The sequence below is a fragment of the Monodon monoceros genome, unplaced genomic scaffold, assembly GCF_005190385.1.
Source record: "Monodon monoceros isolate NGI ecotype Baffin Bay Population unplaced genomic scaffold, NGI_Narwhal_1 Super_Scaffold_3, whole genome shotgun sequence".
Lineage (NCBI taxonomy): Eukaryota > Metazoa > Chordata > Mammalia > Artiodactyla > Monodontidae > Monodon > Monodon monoceros.
Genome location: NW_021703780.1, coordinates 44,204,938 through 44,220,681, shown reverse-complemented (window position 1 = coordinate 44,220,681; position 15,744 = coordinate 44,204,938). Strand labels below are relative to the sequence as shown.

General features: G+C 39.8%; 1 protein-coding gene across 4 annotated transcripts in view; it reads right to left on the bottom strand.

Annotated features, from left to right (window-relative positions):
* PRIM2 (DNA primase subunit 2) overlaps positions 1-14,999 on the bottom strand; it is a 293,144-nt gene extending 278,145 nt beyond the window's left edge. For 3 of the 4 annotated variants that reach the window (XR_003796637.1, XM_029242399.1, XM_029242402.1), the window contains exons 1-5: positions 14,935-14,999; positions 14,051-14,212; positions 12,132-12,235; positions 9,478-9,557; positions 7,989-8,109 (exon numbers count right to left, since the gene is read on the bottom strand). Coding sequence is in view for 3 of the 4 variants with exons in the window: in XM_029242399.1 (XP_029098232.1) it covers positions 7,989-8,109; positions 9,478-9,557; positions 12,132-12,235; positions 14,051-14,204 (459 nt within the window). In the remaining variant the exon portion in view is untranslated. Of the gene's footprint in view, positions 1-7,988; positions 8,110-9,477; positions 9,558-12,131; positions 12,236-14,050; positions 14,213-14,832; positions 14,860-14,934 lie in introns of those variants that run through there. The other variant, XM_029242400.1, reaches the window with a different exon arrangement.
* Positions 15,000-15,744: the final 745 nt, after the last annotated feature.

Below are 15,744 nucleotides of genomic sequence, written 5' to 3'. Positions count from 1 at the left end.
ATGCAGGGGACATGGGTTCGTGCCCCGGTCCGGGAAGATCCCACATGCCACGGAGCGTCTGGGCCCGTGAGCCATGGCCGCTGAGCCTGCGCGTCCGGAGGCTGTGCTCCGCAACGGGACAGGCCACAACTATGAGAGGCCCGCGTGCCACAAAAAAAAAAAAATTGAATCAGTAATCAAAAATCTCCCAGCAAACAAATGTCCAGGACCTGATGGCAACACAGGTGAACTCTACCAAAGATTTAAAGAAGACCTAAAACCTATCCTTCTCAAACTACTCCAAATAACTGAAGAAGAAGGAGTATTTCTCAACTCATTCAATGAGGCCAGCATTACCATGATAGCAAAACAAGACAAAGACACCACAAATAAAAAAAAAAATCAGTGATGAACACAGATACAAATATCCTCAACAAAATGTTAGCAAAACAAATTCAACAATACAGTAAAAGGAGCATACATTATGATCAAATGGGATTTACCCCAGACATGCAAGGATGCTTCAGTATCTGCAAATCAATTAATGTGATGTGCAACTAACAAAGAATAAAAATCATATGATCATCTCAGTAGATGCTGAAAAAGCTTTTGACAAAATTCGACAATGATTTATGATAAAAACGCTCAACAAAGATGGTATAGAAGGAATATACCTCAACATAATAAAGGCCCGATATGACAAACCTACAGCCAACATCATCTTCAACAGTGAAAAGCTGAAAGCATTTCCTTTAAGATCAGAACAAGACAAGAGCGTCCACTCTCACCACTTTCATTGTACATAGTATTGGAAGTCCTAGCCACAGCAATCAGACAAAAAAAAGAAATAAAAGGAATTCAAATTGTAAAGGAAGAAGTAAAACTGTCACTGTTGACAGATGACATGATACATATACAGAAAATCCTAAAGATGCCACTGAAAAACTGTTAGAGCTAATAAATGAACCTAGTAAAATTGTGGAATACAAGATTAATATACAGAAATCTATTGCATTTCTATACACTAACAATGAACTATCAGAAATTAAGAAAACAATCTCACTTACAGTTGCATCCATAAAAATAAAATACCTAAGAGAGTAAATCTAACCAAGAAGGTAAAAGACCTGTACTCAGAAAACTATAAGACACTGATAAAAGAAACTAAAGATGACACAAACAAATGGAATGATAAAGCATGCTGATGGACTGGAAGAATTAATATTTAATTCTTAATATTAATATAATATTAAAATGACCATACTACGTAAGGCAATTTACAGAGTCAAAGCAATCTCTATCAAAATACCAATGGCATTTTTCACAGCACTAAAACAAGTAATTCTAAAGTTTGTATTGAAACACGTAAGATCCCAAATAGCCAAAGCAATCTTAAAAAAGTAAAACAAAACTGGAGGTATCGTGCTCCCTGATTTCAAGCTATATTACAAAGCTACAGTAATCAAAACAGTATGGTACTGGCACAAAAGCAGATACATAGATCAATGGGACAGAATAGAGCATCCAGAAATAAACCCACACTTATGTGGTCAATTAATCTAAAACAAAGGTTTCAAAAATATACAATGCAGAAAAGATAGCCTCTTCAATAAGTGGTGCTGAGAAAACTGGACAGGTACATGCAAAAGAATCAAACTGGACTTCTTTCTCACACCATGCACAAAAATAAACTCAAAATGGAATAAGACTTAAATGTAAGACCTGAAACCATAAAACTCCAGGAAGAAAACATAGGGAGTACATTCTTTGACGCTGGTCTTAGCAATAGTTTTTAGAATATGTCTCCTCAAGCAAGGGAAACAAAAGCAAAAATAAACAAATGTGACATCAAACTTAAAAGATTTTGCACACCAAAGGAAACTACCAAGAAAACAAAAAGGTAACTTACTGAATGGGAGAAGATATTTTAACAATATAGCTGATAAAGTTAATATCCAAAATATACAAAGAATTCACACAATTCAACATCACAAAGACAAACAAACAACCAGATTAAAAAATGAAAAGACATGCTTCCAAAGAAGATATACGGATGGCCAATGGGCACATGAAAAGATGCTCAACATCACTACTCATCAGGGAAATGCATATCAAAACCACAGGAGATATCACCTCATACTTGTCAAAATGGCTACCATTAAAAAGACAAGTAATAAGTGTTGGTGAGGATGTGCAGAAAAGGGAGTCCTTGTGCACTCCTGATGGGATTATAAGTTGGTGCAGCCACTATGGAAAACAGTATGGAGATTCCTTAATAAATTAAAAATAGAACTTCCATCATCCAGCAATTTAACTTCTGGGTAGTCACCTGAAGAAAGCAAAAACACTAATTTGAAAAGATACATGCATTCCAATGTTTACTGCAGCATTTTACCTTAATCTAGATATGGAAGCAACCTAAGTATCCATTGAGAGAGGAATGAATGAAGAAGATACGGTGTGTATGTATATATATACACACAATGGAATATTACTCAGCCACTGCCATTTGCAACAACACAGGTGGATCTAGAGGGTATTATGCTAAGTGAAGTAAGTCAAACAGAGAAAAACAAATATGGTGTGATCTTATTTACATGTGCAATCTAAAACAACAAAACTAACAAAGAAAATAAAATGAAAACAGACTCATAGATACAGAGAACAAACATCTGTTTGCCAAAAGGCAGGGGGCAGGAGGTGGGTGAAACAGGTAAAGGGAATTAAGAGATAACAAATAACTCATGGGGATGTGATTAAGGAATATAGTCAATAATGTTGTAGTAACTTTCTATGGGCACAGATGGTTACTAGACATTGTGGTGATCATTTCGTAATATATGCAAATGCCAAATCATTATGTAGGACTCCTGAAACTAACCTAATATTGTACGTAAACTATATTACAACTAAAAAGAAAAAAAAGAACACCTTGAATCAGTAACTTAAACTTCCACCTTAAGAAACTAGATGGGAAGAGCAAACTAAACCCTAAGCAAGCAGAAGGAAGGAAATAATAAAATTTTTTAATTGATAATAATAAAGAGTAATTAAAGAAATAAGGAATAGAAAAATAGAGAAAAAAACAAAACCAAAAGTTATTTGAAAAAATCAACAAAACTGACAAATGTGTACTTAAATGATCAAAAGAAAAATAGATTTAAATGGGTAAAATCAAGAATGAAAGAGAGGATATCATAACCAATCTTTAGAAATAAAAAGGATTATAAGGGAACACTATGAACAACTGTATGCGTCAATTAGATAACAGATGAAATGGACAAATTTCTAGAAAACAGGAATTACCACAACTGTCTAAAGAATTAGAAAGTTTGAATAGATCTACAACAAGTAGAGAATGAATTAGCAATTTTAAAACACCCCACAAAGAGAAGCCTATACCTAGACAGATCACTGGTAAATTCTAGGAAATGTTTTTAAAAAATTAACACCAATCTTTCACAACTTCTTCCCAAAAATAGAAGAGGAAGAGACAGTTCTCAATTCACTATATGAGACCCATGTTACCCTGATACCAAAACCAGACAAAGACATCATAGGAAAACTACAGACTAATATCCCTTATCAATAAACACAATCCTCCACAAAAGACTAGCAAATCAAATGCAGCAACTTATTAAAAGGATCATACAATACAGCCAAGGGGGATTTATCCCAGGAATATCCCAACAAGGTTTAACATCCAAAACTCAATTAATGTAACACACCATATTAATAAAATAAGGGATGAAGCTCTATGATCTTTTCAAAAGGTGCAGAAAAAGCACAAAATCCAACACCCTTTCATGATGAAAATGTTCAACTAAAATTAGAAAGAGATTTCCTCAATCTGATAAAGGGCATCTACAAAACCCCACAGCTAACATCATATGTCTTGGTAAAAGACTGAATGCTTTCCCCCTAAAATCAGGAACAAGACAAGCATGTCCACTATTGCCACTTCTATCCAACACTGTACTGGAGATCCTAGCCTGGGAAAATAGGCAAAAATAAATAAAAAGCCTCCAGATTGAAAAGTAAGGATTATTTCTTTATAAGAGACATAATCTCCTAAGGAATCCACTAAAAACTATTAGAATAAATGATTTTGTAAGGGTGCAGGATACCAGATATATACAAAAATCAACTGGATTTCTATACACTAGCAATGAACATTTTAAAAATGAAATAAAGAAAACAACTCCACTTACAATGACATTAAAGAAAAAAATACTTAGGTATAAATTTAACAAAAGTACACAATTTTGTTGAAAAAAATTAAAGATCTGAAGAAACAGAAAAAATTTCCATGTTCATGGATCTGAAGACTTAAGATAGCAATACTCCCCAAATTGATCCACATAGTCTTCATAATCCTAAACCTGAACCTCAGCTGGTTTATTGGTAGAAACTGACAAATTGATCCTAAAACTCATAAAATGCAAGGAACCCAGAAGAGCCAAAATAATCTTGAAAAAGAAGAACAAAGTGAGAAGATTCACACTTCTCTATTTCAAATCTTATTACAAAACTACAGGAATCAAGATTCAAGAGCACACAGTACCAACACAGGAGAGACACACAGCTCTAACTAACAAAATTGAGTCCATTTATGGTCAAATGACTTTTGACAAGAGTGAAAAAACAATTCAAAGAGAAAAGAATAGCCATTTCAACAAATGATGCTGGGACAACTCGATATCCACATGCAAAAGAATGAAGTTGGGCCCCTACTTCACACCATCCACAGAAATTAACTCAAAATATAAATAGACCTAAACAGAGCTAAATGTAAGGACCAAAACTATAAAACTCTTAGAGAAAAACCATAGGAGTAAATCTTCACGACCTTCCATTAGGCAAATCCCTTTTAGATCCGACAACAAAAACACAAGTAACAAAAGATAAAAACAGGGACTCCCCTGGTGGCACAGTGGTTAAGAATCCACCTGCCAATGCCGGGGACATGGGTGAGAGTCCTGGTCCAGGAAGATCCCACATGCCACAGGGCAACTAAGCTGTGAGCCACAACTATTGAACCTGCACTCTAGAGCCTGCAAGCCACAGTTACTGCAGCCTGCACGCCACAACTACTGAAGCCCTCGTGCCTAGAGCCCGAGCTCCACAATGAGAAGCCTGCGCGCTGCAACAAAGAATAGCCCCCACTCGCCGCAACTAGAGAGAGCCTGTGCGCAGCAGCGAAGACCCAACACAGCCAAAAATATAAATAAGTAAATAAATAAAATGTTTTCTAAAAAATGATCTTACCAAGAAAATGAAATGACAATCCTCAGAATGGGAGAAAAAAAATCTGTAAATCACATATCTTATAGTGGACTTGTATCCAGAATATGGAAAGAATATGTAACACTCAACAATAAAAAGATAACTCAGATAAAAAATAGACAAAGGATATGAATACATATTTCTCCAAAGAAAATATACAAATAATCAAATAGCACATGAAAAGATATTCAATGCCTTCAGTCACTAGGGAAATGAAAATCAAAACCACAATGAAGTATCACTTCACACCCACCAGGATGACTGTATTAAAAAAAAAAAAAAAAGACAGCAACAATTGCTGGAGAATGTGAAACAACTAGAACCCTCACACACTAGTGAGACGTACAATGGTACAGGCACTCTGGAAAACAGTTTAGCAGTTCCTCGAAAGTTTAAATACAGAATTACCCTATAACCTAGCAATCCCACTCCCAGGTATTATATATATCTGAAACAAATAAAAAGATATCCACACAAAAATGTATATGCAAATATTCACTGCAGCATTATTCATAATAGCTAAAATGTAGAAATAACCCAATGTCCATCAACTATTGAATAGAGAAATGAATATAAAATGAAGTACTGATACATGCCACATATACAACATAGATGAAGCTTGAAAATGTTATGCTAAGTGAAAGAAGCCAGTAACAAAAGATCGCAAGTTATATGAAATGTCCACTTATATGAAATGTCCAAAATAGGCAAATTCACAGAGACAGAAAGCAGATTAGCTGTTGCCAAGGGATGACAGAGTGAGAAATCGAGAGGGACAACTACTGGGCACAGGTTTCTTTTTCAGGGTAACAAAAATGTTCTAAAATCTAAGTGATGGTTGCACAACTCTATGACTATACTAAAAACCAACAAATTGTATGTTTTAAAAGAGTGAAGGTCAAGGTATGTAAATTCTATCTCAATAAGGCGATCATAAAAGATTATACTTGTGATCTCACTTATATGTGGAATCTAAAAAAGTCCAACTCACAGAGTAGAACAGTGGTTGCCAGGGGCTGGGCGGCAGAGCAGACAAGGAGATGCTGGTCACAGGGCACAAACGTCCAATTATAAGAGGAATAAGCTCTAGGGATCTCACGTACAGCTGCTATGAGAGTTGATTCTAAAGGTTCTCACCACCACAACAAAATGGTAATGATGTGAGGTGAAGGATGTGTTAACTAACCTTATTGTGGTAAACGTTTCACAACATATACGTGTATCATCACACTGTGCACCTTAAAGTGACACAACATTTGTATGTCCATTATATCTCAATAAAGCTGGGGGAAAAAAACATACCATGTAATACTATTTACATAAAGTTCAAAGACAGGCAGAATTACTTATCATATTAAAAGTCAGGATAGTGGTTATCAGGAGGGAGATGGGGTTAGTAAATGGGAGGAGGCACAAGGCAGCACAGGGTGACAGCAATGTTCTCTTTCTTAACCTTTGTGATACTTCACAGAGCTGGACAGTTATGATTTGTGCACTTTTCTGTATATGTTATACTTCAATAAAAAAGTTTTTTAAAAAAAGAAAGAAACTATGGTTTTTGCTTAAAAAAATTTACCTGATCTATTGAGACAATCTAGAGTAAAGAATAAATCTTCTCACAAACACTTTTTCTCGACCTAATAAAACCATAATTTCAACAACAGTGAAAAAAAATTAATTATTTTTAATATGAGAGGACAAATGCACTGTAACTGATATTAGCAATAATGGACTTCACTAAGGATCAGCATTCTAAGCAAAGTGGAAAACACAGGAGATTTGGGTGAGACGGCTCTGAGACCAACGCTTTTCTCTGCCCAGGTAGACGTTAACTCAGAAACCTCACAGGGTTCACAGACGTGATACAAACTGTGGAAGGTGCCTTGCTGGCATATGACAGACACTAAATGTCCACCAAAGGTTTATTTACTTCCCTTCACACAATCTCCTTCCCCCAACGAAATAACCCACCCTGGTTCTTGCTGCAGTGGGCACATCTACTTCTCAGCAGGACAATGTCCTTCACCTACTCCAACTTCTACTTTTTTTTACTTTATTTGGCCTCAAGACACCCATTCTAACACCCAAATAGAGTCCCAAACCATCCTACCGCCATCTGACTGCTCTAAGTTTTCCAAACAGAATTTTTCTCCCTTCCCACTGCAGCACACTCACCTAAAAGACATAAATTCTATTTCCACCCACAATAATTATCCCTGCTAAATACACACCCAACATTTCTTCTATTTTGTTTAATTACTACATGTAACTCATTCAGATTTGTCTACAAAATTATACCTTAAAACTATTCAGATATTTTACCGACAACTGACTTCTAAAATAAAGTATTATCCCCCAAACCTCATTGTTGGAAATAACTACTACCACTTCTCTGTTTTCTTTAGAACATTATTAGCTTTAAATTTTTGGTCTGGAAGATTCTGGTTAAAGATAAACTTTTATAAATTAAACCTTTTTGTGCTTTCATAAATCACATATTTAATACAGCAACTGAATAAATGTGCAGCTCTGGTACTAAGGAGCCTCTTTTCTTCTAGTTATGGAAGGGAGAGGTTCACTGTTGTGCAAAGCCAACAGTTATTGTTTCAGGTGGGTACTTAGGAAGAAAATGTAAAGAGAACAAACTCCACACATTAACACCAACACTTAAGGGAGGGATGAACGGTGATAACAATCGGGAATGACTTTAAAAATATACTTACAGCCTCAAACTGCAAATGGCTATCCTTTAAGAAACTCTGAATTTTGTCCTTGGGTAAAATACTGAATCGAAATCGAAGAAGATCCATTTCTTGTTGAATGAACCAGCGCCTAAGCTCTTCACTAAAATGGAGACAAGAAAATTATAAGTGAAAAGTCCACTGACTATTTTCAAAGTCCACTGATTATTTTCAAAGTCCACTGATTATTAAATCCAAGAAATTTCTATGAAACAATATTCAAACATGAGCAAGATGCCAAAAGACTGAAGTTAAAAGCATCAAGTCCTCTATTATGATAAGAGTGTGAATACATATCACATGCCACAATCTCCCTGGGATGAGTAGAATATGGGGGAGAAAGGTGTTATGAACATAAAATTAAAAGAATTAAATACAGAATACTTCGAGCCTAGCTGCATTATTATCAAATAACATAAAACAGTGCACTTCTTTTAATGTAACTGCAAAATAGCCATTTACATCAGAAAATGGGGTATCCCTTCAGTCAATGCCAAATAAACATCAAAAGTTTTTAAAGGTAACTTCATCTCTGAATGGATTATGATCAAACTATGCAAAGTAAACTCTGCTTACAGCTTTATAGTTTATAATTTCACAAAATTTAATATGCACTAGGATATCTCAATTTTTTAAATCAACATACATTAATTTATAAGACAGATGGGCATTATTGTTGTTGTAAAATAATTATGCTACTTCATGTAAAATATGATTTAATTTTCTTTCCCCAAATGACTTTCACATTGTCAGCAATTCATTTACTGCATAAATTGCATAAACTGCATGTGCTTTCTTACAGAAGAAAAACTCTGGGACTAAAGCTGGTGAATAATTTCTCAGTTATTATCTTGGGATAGTCACCAATTCAAGATTCCCATTTGATAATCCTATTACCAAAAAGAAACAGAAAAGAAACATAATAATAAGTATGTAATTTAACCAAAATTAATACAGGAAAAAAAAAGTTTTAAAAAAGCAACTAACTCCTTCTCCCTCTGGGTGGCGCTATTGACTTATAAGAAACCAACTACCAAAGGAAAGATCTTAATCTAATGTGCACCAGCCCATAAATGTCAACATCTAAAGCCCTGTGCAGATTCAAGTATGTGTTTGATTCATTATTTCTTATAAATACTACCACTTTTTTTCTGGGGGAAAAAAATATCAAAAGTCCTTCCTAATGAAATCCCCTCTAATTTTAAATCCTAAATGAAGAGTCTCTCCCATAAAGTGAAAAGTGTTTTAACAGGCAAAATCTGCAAAAAAAAAAAAAAAAAAAATTTTTTTTTTATTTTTTAGTAAACAACTTGTTTCAAACAATTCTCTGCAACAGTGTTCCGCCCATGAGCCACTGGTTTCTGACATTATTCTGGGATTTCCTACATCAGTACAATGCCTGTCAGCCCTCCTGGACCAGTTTACAACCCAAGGTGTCAGACTTGACCATGGAGGACAAAGGTATACTCACGACTGGCAGTAAGCAAGGCGTAAAATAAAGTGAGAAATGTGATCTCTTCTTCGGGGTTCATATTCATCTTCCAAGTTTTCCTTAAAAACAATGGCACATGAAAAAAATAAATGCATCGGAACAGTAAAAGGTGTAAAGAAATACTGAGTCAGCATAAGCCAATGGTAAAGCAGGAATTTCAATAACACAGATTTCATAATATGCTCCCCAGGGTGAGTACCATTTTACTTAGGTTAGCAATCAGATGAAACAGAACTGAACAACAATACCTCCTGGGTTTGGACCCCACTATTTTCTTCCTCTTAACTTTCCTTCTCATCCAGCCTACACCCAGGCACTCACCTCTTCTACTACTTCTCACATCAACCCTCAACTGCTTTCATTTCAACCATTTGGCAAAACCTAGATTCTAAATTAAATCCAAAGATACACTCTGCAGTCCTGTTCCCAAAATGCTAAGAACCTCTGGGAAAGATATATACAACTATAGGAATTTGGAACATTAAAAATTCACAGCCTCTAACCTCGACTGGACCTTTACCAACACCAAGGCATCTTTATTCAAGCTCAACACAGTCAGAGCAAACACATCCTGAGCATTTGCAAGGTACCAGGCACTGTTATAAGCATTTTTAATCCATTAGCCCATATAATCCTTTGAAAACCCCTATGAGGTGGGCATCACTATATCCTTATTTTAAAGATGAGGAAACTGAGGCAGAAAGAAGTTACATAATTTTGTCCAGGTCACAAAGCTTGTAAGCAGCAGAGCTGGGATCTGGCCTGTAACCATCTCTTTCCTCACGTCTTAAGAAAGCTGTTTCCATCTTCACTAGGTGGCCAGTGCTCCCCGCCACACCACCTTCTTCTCTCTCATCACATGACCTCACTTACTTTACAGAAGATAAAGGCCCCCCCTTCAGCCCCAAGCTCCTGCCGCCACATGCTGTACTGCCTTCCCTTCCCTCTCTGTGGACAAATCTCTCTCCTTCCTCCTACATAAAGCTAATCCCTACACTGAAACCACATGGCCCATCTGCTCTTGCCTCCTAAGGACCCTGACTTATCAAATGCTCTCTCAAAGTATCTTCAAGCTCCCTCCTCTTTTTTCTCTTCTAGATCTTTCTGCTCAGCTTACAAACGTGTTCAAGTAACCACTGTCGTATGTGTGTGTATCTTCTCTTTTTCCCTCCATTTTTTCTACACTCAGACCTACTTCCCCCGTGTCTTTTCAGCTACACGTTAGAAGAGGATGTATTCCATATCAACCTCTCACCTCTCTCCTCCAAACACCACCACTGTTCCAGCTTCTGCCTCTACCTACAAGGTTCTACCCTGCTGATAAATCCGATGATTCTATACAACTCATCTTATTGGTTCTAAGTGTCTGAAATTGTTCCACCATGAAGACAAGAGGTCTAGATTCAGATCTTGGCTGCACTGTTTTCCATCTTATGAGCTTGGGCAAGTTACTAGCCTATCAATATCAGTTTCCTTGTCTATAAAGAGGGATGATGACAGAACCCACCCTCCTAAGACTGCTGTCTGGATTACATGAGTTAATATACGTGATGCACTTAGAACAGACTCTGGGACATGGTTAAGAACAATATGAATGTGTGCTGTTGTATCATCACCTGCGTATCATGATCATCAGTACTGAGACCCCAGCTTCCCTGGCTGCCAGAGTGGCTGATCTCCACCCCAAGGCAGCTCCTCCTCAATTGCCCTCCCAGACTCCCCCCATTCCACTCCACCTGAATGTTGTATTCCTCACATCCTGGCCTCCATCCTCTTCTCTTCTCACTCAAATGTTTCCCTGGCTGCCTCACCTACTCCTGATGATGCCAACCTTCCTCCTGAATGTGCACCCCCACCCCAGAGGTCCCCAAGTCCAGATCCATGTGCACACCCTGCTGGCCTCAGACAGCTCCACAAGTACCTCAAAGTCATGTCCAGAACTAAACTCAGCGTCTTCCCTCTAAAAAGACTTGCCTCCCCTCCTGTATATCATCACCATCCAGCCAGCTGTCTCACCAGAAACCCAGGTGTCATTCAGAACTCTTCTCTCCCTTCTCTCTGCAGTCACTAAGATCTTCCGATTCTACCCTCTCACTATTTCTCCAATCAGTCCTCTTACCTCCATTCAATTCACTCTCGTCATCTCCAAGTTCCTAACTAGTTTTCCCCACCAAGGATGACCCTGTCTATCTGCTGTTGGCAGTCATCTTCCCAAAATAAAAACTGTATCACATCCATCAAGATTCGGTTCCAGCACCACCTCGTCTGGGAAGCCCTCCCAAACCTCCCCAACCTGAGCTAATTCTCTGTGCTCTTGGAGTTCGTCACCCTGTAATGCACAAAGCACATCTGGCAATGTCTGGAGACATGGACTGGGTGGAAGCCAGAGATGCCAGCGAGCTCCCTAAACGCACCAAGGAATCATCAGACCCCAAATGTCCACAGTCCCCAGGTCAAGAAACCCTGCAGCACTGTAGTCTGACTGCATGTCAATCACCCATAGTGGACTGTAGGTTCCTTCAGAAGAGTCTTTTTTAAAGCCCTATGCCTAATACAAGACCTTTCCCACAACTGATACCCAGTACATGAATATACACAAACCAAAGAAACATCTTTTTCCCTCTTTTACTTACTCTGTAGGAAAACTTAAGCTTCCGAAGCTCGGCCTCTAGCTTACTCTGGTACTGCTCACTTCCTTTCACGTAGCTCACACCAAGATTCTCGACTGCTTTTAGCACTAGAAAAAATTTTAAAAACAGAAGAAATGAATAAAACATATAAATGCAAGATAATTTTATAAAACTAAATCCAAGACAAATAAAGTCTATGGCTACCAATCCCATAATTACTTGTTTATAAAAGACGACAATATTTAAGCTTTATTTTCTGCAAGTACATTATATGTTATATATGTTTATCAGAGGATAATCTCCACCATGTACAGAAAATACCCACATCCCACAGCATAATCTCACACTAGGGATTCTCAACCAGAAGGGAGAGAGGGATGGGAAGCAGATCACTGATGGACTGAGCACCACTGCTCAGTGGTGCAGAAGGATCCCCTCAGAGGGATGCAGAAGTGTCTGCATGTACAGCCCTCGTGTGGAGCCATCTGTGAGGCAGTCGGCTTCCCTGACTCAGCACAGACTCATCAGAAGACAGTTCTTCCCTTCCTGATGAAACAGAGGAGAAGACAGCAGTGAAGAAGCAAACAAGCCACCATGACTAGATGCTACATACACACTGTCCAAAGGTTCCTGAAGCCTCTGTCAACCCTTCCTCAGATGAATTATTCTGCCATCGGTATGAAAAGAGACATTTTTTAATTCAAGAACGAAAAACTTCTAAAATGAATCCTGAACATAAACTCATGTCCCCCAGGTACCTCCATATTATGGTGTCCCGAACCAAACTCATTCTCTGCCCCTCAATCCCACTCCTCTTCCTGCCACCCCACCTCCACCCGCAGAATTTCTATCCACCAGATCATCCACACTGGAACTTCAGCCACCCCCACCTGTTCCACCACTCCTCATAGCTAAGAGTCACCAAACCCTGTCAATTACACCTCCTAGTATCCCTTCAATCTCTCCCTTCCTGTCACTGCCTTACCATCTCACCTCCTAAGTGCCAAACCCAAGGGACGCTTTTCAATCATCACCTTAATCTCAATGAGGCATATGAAACTGCTAAGCTTCCCAGAACCCATTCTCCCTTGCCTTCACCTTCATTCAACAAACAGGTAATACAGATACTCTGTATTAGCAGTTCTCACCCTGCTCCTCTAAGAATGATTAACAGTATCTCACCTCTACTTCTGATCTTCCCACCAGGATATCGTGGAACATAAACTCTACAGATAGTGCCGTTATTTGTTTCAGTTTACACCTAACTTATTTCTTTCTTCCACCAACACACAGAAGTAGGTCCCCAGTAAAATTGCTACATCCTTCTTACACCCCAGTATTACACCATATCTTGGCACAAAAATGCCCTTGCTTACCCATACTTCTCCATCTACCCTGAACTTGTCACTGTTCCCTCCAATATGACACTCTCTCTCATGCCTCCAAGCCTTTGTACAGGCCATTATCCCAGCTTGCAAAAACCCTTCACTTCTTCTCTGTTGAGAAATTGCTACTCATCCTTCAAGGTCCAGATCACATTTCAACTTCTCTTAAGAAGTTTTACTTAATCAGACTAGGACAATCACTCCCATCTCTATGTTTCAGTAGCCCTATTAGTTACCTCTACTAGAGCACTTAAAATACTAAACTACAATTATTATTTTGGACATCTGTCTCCATGTACTAGAATACAGCTTCAACGAAAGTGAGAATTACATTATTCAGCTCAAAATCCCTACCACCTAGAATAAAGTGGCAGTCAATAAACAGGCACTGTACAAGGAATAAATGAATGAATGGCAAAATCTCAACAGAAAACCCTCAGTAAATATTTGTTGAAGGAAATAAATTACTCTAATTCATTTCCACAAAGTATAAGTGAGGTTCTCAAGAATATATAAATTCTAATCCAAATCACTCACATTTAACTCTATCGATAGCCAAGTTTTCAAATTCTATCAAAGATATGTTTCCAGAAGGCGGCTGCAAGTAAAACTGAAGGCTATGTGGGTAGCAAGCATTCCTCTGGTCATCTGCCAACCTGAGTTTCCTCCGATTTCCTCCAAGAAACTGCATCTTGTTACCTTGGAAGGAAGCACACAAAATGGTTGAAATGATAGAAAATGGAGTTTAAAAAAAATGCAAAAAAATAACTCCACATTAAAGGGAAAAAAAATTGAGGTTGAAGAGCACGCACGAAGTGTTAACAGTAGTGTCCCTGAGTGATGTCTTCTGTATCTTCCGGACTTTCGACGATACACCTGTAACAATTGTGCAAAGGGGGTGGGGAGAGGTGTGCGCTGGAGGAGACGCAGGCAGTGGTCCTAGCCTCCTGCAACACTAACGGCAGGTGATGCTGCCTGCTCACTAGAGGTCTGTGTGCCTCCGCCGTTAGGTCTCTGCCGTCCCAAGAGTCAAGATAAGATTTCACACGGGCAGCAATCCTGAATTCGGAGGAGAGCGCGGGAGATTCCGGCTAGGTAAGAGACTCCATGGGCAGGGTCCAGTTACTCGCTTCCTCCCTTACATCCCCGGGAAACAGACAACAGTCTTTCAGGTCCCGTCTGTCTTAGCTCCTCTCAGGAGCGTCCACAGGTGCCTAGTGACACCCCGCTCCCGCCCTCCCCGCCCCCCACGCAGGGCGGTCTGTCAGCCCCGGCACCGGCGGCTCTGCCCGGACAAGCCACCAATACTCGATACCCACCCTCTGCGCCCGTAGCCCCAAAGCGCTCTCCTCCTTCTCTGGACTCGCAAGCCTCAACACCAGGATTACTGTCCGTCCCAAACCCGCGGGGGCTTCGCCTACCTCCAGCCACACCTGACGTGAAAACACACAAACCCCGGCAAGCGCTTTCCCCGGGTGGCGGGAGAGTTCATACAGAACCGGAAGCGGAAGTGGCTGGACCACCAAACCCGCCCCAGAGGTCCCGCCCACCTGCGCGGCCCCGCGCTTGCTCAGTGGGGCGCTCTGAGGACCGCGGGATTTCTGTCCCCTTTGTAAGCTGCAGTTCCTGTGTATGGAGCCGCGCTGTCTGGGGCGGTGGGCGGAGAGCGGGCCCGGTACTGGCTCCCCGCTAGGGACTCTGGGTAATCTCTGAGGGCCCCGGCCTTAGGCTGCACGGGCCGCGTCTTACAGATGCGGAGGCAGACTCTAGGTCATCTACGTACAATGCCTAGGCCATCTACGTACAATGCCTAGGCCATCTACTTACAACGCCTAGTCGGGTTTTCTCCTAGACTGCAGGCCCTCCCCTGGGGAAAGATTTACGTCCAGTGCACCCCCTACACACACCTGGTACAGGGCGCCCACAGAAGATCTGCAGTGAACTAGAACGCATGCATCATGCACACGTGCACCCAGAAATCGCTCGGCGTCTAAAGTAGAGCAGGCCCAGAGGGGCATAGCGGCGAGCACGTGCAGAGCGCTGTGGAGAAGGTGCCCTAGGGCTGCGGACCCGGAGCCACACCGGCTCCCGACTGCAGGCCGCAAGGTTTTCAGAACTGGAAATAAACTTCGCCTGTGGCCTCCAGGAGGCGTGTCTCGCTTACAAAAGGGGCCGCGAGAGGCTCTAGTAAAGATGGGAGGTGAAGAACCCTCTGAAATGTTCAAGGTTTT